The sequence below is a fragment of the Taudactylus pleione genome, unplaced genomic scaffold (genome assembly GCF_031769625.1).
Source record: "Taudactylus pleione unplaced genomic scaffold, aTauple2 ptg000889l, whole genome shotgun sequence".
Classification (NCBI taxonomy): domain Eukaryota; kingdom Metazoa; phylum Chordata; class Amphibia; order Anura; family Myobatrachidae; genus Taudactylus; species Taudactylus pleione.
This window is the reverse complement of record NW_028285290.1, coordinates 402558-408842: the sequence shown is the minus strand read 5'-3', so window position 1 is coordinate 408842 and position 6285 is coordinate 402558. Positions and strand designations below refer to the sequence as shown.

General features: G+C 45.1%; 1 protein-coding gene across 1 annotated transcript; it reads right to left on the bottom strand.

Moving 5' to 3' along the window:
* Positions 1 to 384: 384 nt before the first annotated feature.
* On the bottom strand, positions 385 to 1443 carry LOC148474125 (uncharacterized). The gene has a single exon (XM_088459055.1). The coding sequence runs from the start codon at positions 1441 to 1443 to the stop codon at positions 385 to 387; it is 1059 nt and encodes a 352-aa protein (XP_088315181.1).
* Between the last annotated feature and the right edge of the window lie 4842 nt (positions 1444 to 6285).

The window sequence follows — 6285 nt, the reverse complement described above, 5'->3', positions numbered from 1 at the left end:
TCCGCAAAGCAGTAATCCATTCATCAGGGCATTTTTGGAGAATATTCATGCCAAGTATAACGGGTATCGACTTGGGATCTTCCGAATGCGTAATCAGACATCCTTGTTTAGGTAGGGAACTGTTGCCAATATTAATATCTGCTTCCCAGTATCCAAGACAATCGATGCCTAGCCCATTGCTGGCTATTAATTGTAACCAGGATGGTGGGGGTAGCATGACTTGGTCCGCGGCCCAATGTTGTTGAAAGAGAGTGAATTGAATCGTGGTAATCTGCGACCCAGTGTCAATCATTGCAGGGGTTTTGATTCCATTAATATCAATGGTGAGCATGGGACACTTTCCCACATAACGGGGCCACCATTCCCCCATTTTAGGATCTGTGACTATTGTTCCCCCCGAGGTTCATTCTCTCTCCCCGGGGCCTGGGAGTTTAAACTCTCCCCTTGAGGACAGTTCCTTTCGATATGACCTGGTCTCTGGCATTGTCGACAAATAGGACGCCCCTGGGTATCAAATTGGTCAGTCGCCCGTCGTCCCGTTCTTCTAGGAGGGGCCCACCAATCCTCCGTATTCTGTTCTCTATCATTCCTCCACCGTGTGGTTTGATACTTGGTAGATTTGTTTTTCTTCAAAGTCCGCATTTCGTGACGAATTTCAGCCATTCCCAACATTAATTCCTTCAGCTGCTTCTCTACAGTTTCAGGAGGATCATTAGAGGGTAACTGAGTGCTTTGTTTCACAAGGTCCTTTCTAGTCAAAAGATTTTCTTCTCCCATATGTCTTGTCTTGGTCCCACTATGACCCTCCTGGAAGTCTGGCATCTCTGGAAAACTTAACTCGGGTCCTCTTTGGGAACCTACTATTTTTATAGCCATTTCTTTGAAATCCAGAAAAGAATGTTCCGGCATCTGCATTCTTAACAATTTCAGTTGGGACTTGATGCCTTCTCCATTAGAGCCCTCAATGAATTGGGCTATGAGTACTTCATCCGTATCTCCCACTTCTTCGTTTCCAATAGTCCGGATATCCCGAAGTGCCTCTTGTAGACTTAGAGCGTAATCTCTTAGTGTCTCCCCTGGAATTTGTTTACGGCCATAGAACAACGTCTTGAGTTCTGATACTGTCCTGGTTTCAAATGTAGCGGCCAGTCGCTGAAAGATTTGGTCAACATCACGTCTTTCCTCTGCTGGCCATGATGTCACTTCTCGTAGAGCCGCCCCTTTTAACTGGCCAATAAGGATTTCCACTTGTTGACGTTCATTTAACGGGTATAGTCTAAACATCGATCTTATTTTATTTCGGAATTCCGTTAGGTTACTTCCCTTGCCTCCATATCTATCTCCACTAAAAGTAGGCAGCCAGGGAGCACCGAAGTAATAAGGAAGGGTTATGGGGTTGATTTGCGGAATACCACTTCCACTTGCTCCAGCCGAGTCCCCCATTGCTCTTTGTTCCTGTGACATTGTACACTTTTCTAATGACTTCTCACCTACACTCTTCACTTTGGACTCTGGATCCTGTACTTAGTGACGCCAAATGTGACCTACTCCTGAATTCTGGGTATACGTAGGACGGGGGTTTCTAGATTCTTTTTTGTTAGTACAGAGAGGTGAAGAGGTAAGTATGCAACGATTTCAGAAAAGAAGTTTACAATCTTTTATTTCCACAACAGGTAATGTAGTATTTTCCACTAGTGTTCTTTCTTAGAGCGAACCACAGATCTACTCACAACAGCATATACAATAACAATAACATTTATTATGTCTATTCACCAAACAACCAGTCAATTGGATTTTATTGTACAGGAACTTGGCCTCCTGGCCACGATCAGCAACTGTCGTCCCTGTTGGTTCAAAAATTATTGTTTGCAGCACAATAAAACACAATTAATCTTATCCACTATAATCACACAATAACAGAAATGGCAAACAACTTCAATTACTTTAAAATGTGCATTAACTCTCCTAACGCTTTCTGGCCAGAAGCTACACATTAATCAAGTAATAACGTGACAAGTCCACCTGCGTGTACACCGCGTTGCCCGGGATAATGGTTGTACATTTGTCCTTAGCCTGCTTGACAGAATAAGTTCCGCTTGCAATCAATGTGAAGCTAAATTGTTCCTAGCTGCGAATGATTCCTCATTTATTTTAAATCCTGGCTGACTGCTAGGCATTGATACAAAGTCTCTATCTGTTTTGTGAAGGTAAACTGCACTGAGGGGGATTTGCTATAACGACAAAGGGGACTGTTACTTTGTTACTCTGCTCCGTTGGCTGTAATAGTCTATGAGCTAGCTCCGTTCTCCCTAGACCTCCTTATCCTTAAAAGAGCCTCTACTGTAACTTGCCACGAAGGTTTACTTATATGGAGACATAATACTGTAACACAGTCTTTTTTCCTTTGGTACAGAGTTCTTTAGCTGTGCTAGTCTATGGAGGGGTCCTAAGGATGAGGTGGCTGCTAACAATTAATCAATAGCAGCTGTAGGGTGCCTTTATATTCCATCCTTACTTTGCTCTGCACGAGGATTTATGAAAAATGTAAGACCCTAATCAAAGGGACCAAAGGCTGCAATTAACAGGCTTAGAATAGGGGTTAATTGTGAGTGCGTGTGGGAAGGCTGGGGTGTGCATATGGCCAATAGTCTCTTACCCCGCTCCGTCAAACCCCAGCTCTCTCTTTTTTATATTTCGCACCCAGGGTCTTGCTCCACCTCCGTGGGTGTCGGTCTCCAAATCCCCACCTCCGGACCTGCCTCTGCCTGACGCGACTGTCAGCCTCCACGTCTCCACCTTCCGACCCGCCTTCGCCCGGCGAGACGCCCCTTCACTTCCGGCTACCTTCTTTTCCGGCTTGGGACCCTTCCGAGATGTCGCTAATGCTGCTCCCTGACTTCCGACAACTGGTGGACACCTCCCGGTCGAACAGGTAAGAACCGCTCAGCCACGTAACAGCCAGCTTTCCCCCGTACTCCGGAACAACTGCGCACTTGTTGCGTGTATGTCCCTTTTTATAGCAGTCTCTTCTTCCTCGTGCTCCTCTCAACGGGCCATTACTCGCGTGCTGTCCCTCCCCTTTCCTGCAACAGGGCACTCTCCTCCCTATTCTTGCCCTTGGTAGTGTCCCGTCCTCGTGTTCCCCCACAGTTTAATAGGCTTTCCACTGGACAGAACCAAGTCCTCCCCTCATTTCAGGGGACAGTCCTCCAACCTATTTTCCTTACACATATTAAACATTTATATACAAGCAGGGTTTAAAAATTAACTAGACCACCCCTTCTAATCAGCATTCTTATGCTCCACTGGTGGGTTCCCCTATTTTTGGGGACGCCACAGGTTGAATTAAATTTGTGTCTGTCTTTCTTTATAAACTAAACTTAGATTGTTTTGTTTATTTTGAACTATATTTAATTGGAACAGATGTTTGTATTTAATTAGCCGCAAAAAGTAGGTTTCTGTGAAAAAAAACACAGATTGTGACTTTTCGCCAGGGAGAAAACTTATCCCCAAGACTTTTCGCCGAGGCGAAAAGTCTATGCCAAAAAACGGGGATCATTTTTCAGCACACAATAGGGGTGGAAAAAAAGTCCAGAATTTTGGCGCCTAATCGAATATGGGTTCGATTTAGACACTTTTAAAAGAATTAAGAATTATGAGTATTTACATCCTTAAAAAGGTGATTTTACACATATGCATAATTATATATGTTTATGGATGGAAAGATTCCTTTGTAACGTTTTTGAAAAAAGATTTACATTTTTAACATACAACTCTCCATTGTCACTTTGGTCTATTTTTTGGTGAGATTATGGTAATGTTTTATGTGGTGCGAGTTTTGAACTCGTACCCTATTACATTGCACGAGTTGTATGTACAACCTGGGGAAACATCTCTATGCGAGTTTGAAAAATGCGAGTTTGCAGGATCGCGCAAACTATTACATTGGTCGAGATTACAAAATGTGCGAGTTTTCAGGGAAACTCGCAAAATCTAAAAGCTCGAACTCAATTATATCCCGCCCCAGATGTTAGACAGTCAATAGGTCGACTGGGACAAAAGGTCAACAGGGACAAAAGGTTGACACACTAACGGTCGACATGTAAGAAGATCATCAGTTACAAACGGTCAAAAGGTTAACATGAAAATGGTCGACATGTGTTTTTTTTTTTTAAGCCCAAATCTTCACACTAAACTCTCCCCTTTGTGCCTAACCCTAACCATCCCTCCTGGTGCCTAACCCTAACCGTCCAAGTAGGTGTCTGACCCTAACCGTCCCTTCTAGTGTCTAACCCTAACCCTCCGGTAAGTGCCTAGCCCTCAACCTCCCTAATCCTAACCATCGGGGATAATGCCTAACTAACCGTCTGGGTAAGTGCCTAACCCTATAAAAAAATAAAAAAAATGTGTAGACCATGTTTTTTGTGTCGACCTTTTGACAGTGTCGACTATTTCTAACTGTTGACCTTCTTACATGTCGATCTTTTGTCCCTGTGGACCTTTTATCCCAGTCGACCTACTGACTGTTTACAATCTGGTGTCTATCTAGACATGGTCGACCTTTTTACTGTCTATCTATAATCTGGAACTCGGAGGATTGGCATGCAGTTTGACCTAATGGTTACTGATCATCCTCTTCCCTCACACCCTGGTCACATCCCCCCTCCATCATCCTCCTTCAGTCACACCCCAGCCATATCCTCTCCTCCATTACCCTCCTTCCCTCACACTCCGGATCTATCCTCTCCTCTATTACCCTGCTCCTTCCCTCTCCTCCATCACCCTGTTCCTTCCTTCTCATCCATCACCCTGCTTCTTCCCTCACTCCAGCCTCTCCTGTCCTCCATCACCCTCCTTACTTTGCAGTCGCAGTGCTAAGTATATGTCAGAGAGAGTGGGTCGCTCCTCACATGCCTCCATGCCCGCCCCCTCTATCCCAGCAGCCTGCACGGCTAGTGTGTGTAGTACACTGAACTCACACAGACTGCTACAATGTGATTATTGGCTGCAGGCACAGCTTAGAGAGCAGTCACTGTCACTGTATCACAATGGCCACCAAACCGATTGGTTGAGGGGAGCCTGAGGCACATGCCCCCAGTGTCCCCTATTTCATCTGGCACTGTATAGGTAAGAAAGGGGGTCTGGTCTAGCACGTCCTGTGCCCCATTCTCCCAAAGGCCCAATCTGCACCTGATTTAAGATTATGCTCAGTTTAAAATCAGAGTGAATAAAAATGCTTGTTCGCCTGGCACATAAAAAAAAAATAGATTGTTAAAATTCTGTATGAAACTTTTGCTAAACACAATTGCTTTAGTCGGAGAGGGAAACAGTGTTTCCTCATCATTCATGTTACACTGACTGAGCCTATCCTCACTTAAACCCCTTTCACATCACAATGCCGGGTCGCACCCAGGATTTTATTCATGCGTCCGAGGGCCGGTACTAGGTGTCTCACCACCCAGCGCCGTCCTGTGCTCCCCCTCTGCCTCTTCCCTCACTATGCCTACCCCCTGAGCTTCAAATAAAATAATTACGGCAGCGGTTGGGTGGAGAGCAAGAATCATCTGCAGCTGGACCCTGGCGCCCTTGTGCAGCCGCAAGCAGTCCATCCCAAGTGCGACCTGGCTGAGACCCCTTTAAGACTGGCAGCCCGATCTTGCAATAAGAGCCACCATCACGTGTGATCTGGCGCTTGGTGATGAGATAATCTTCAAGTGCCAGCTCTGCCTATGCTGTGAACAGGACCGAGGACGCATCGACCTGGGTTACCCACTCACACTGCATTGTGAGCCTGGTTGAACCCGTATTCAACTCTGCATGTTACCAGGGTTGACATGCCAGGTCGCTCAACCCGGTTTATTTCAACCTGGCCCTTTCACACTGCACAGTAACCCAGGTTATTGGAGCAAGTGTTAAGGATACTGGATTTCAACCTCTATACGCACCTACCTATACCTTCTAAACCCTGCCTATAAACCTCTAAAATTTACGCTATTTGCAAATGCAGTCATACAGTAAAATAAAGACTTTAGACCTTGAACATGTGTTCCAAAGCACAAAGTATTATTCAAGTAAAGTACAGTCAGTTACACACTGTGATCTAAGTATACAATTTAGCGCAAAGAAATGATACAGACCCAAGATAACGTCATACATACACAAGTGCTCTGGGACCAGATTCCGGCATCATCAAGAAACCTCCATCAATCAGCAATCAGCAAGAAGACTAGAAACCCAGAGTCAGAGCACACATATTTATACCCCCCCAGAAATAGACAACACAAT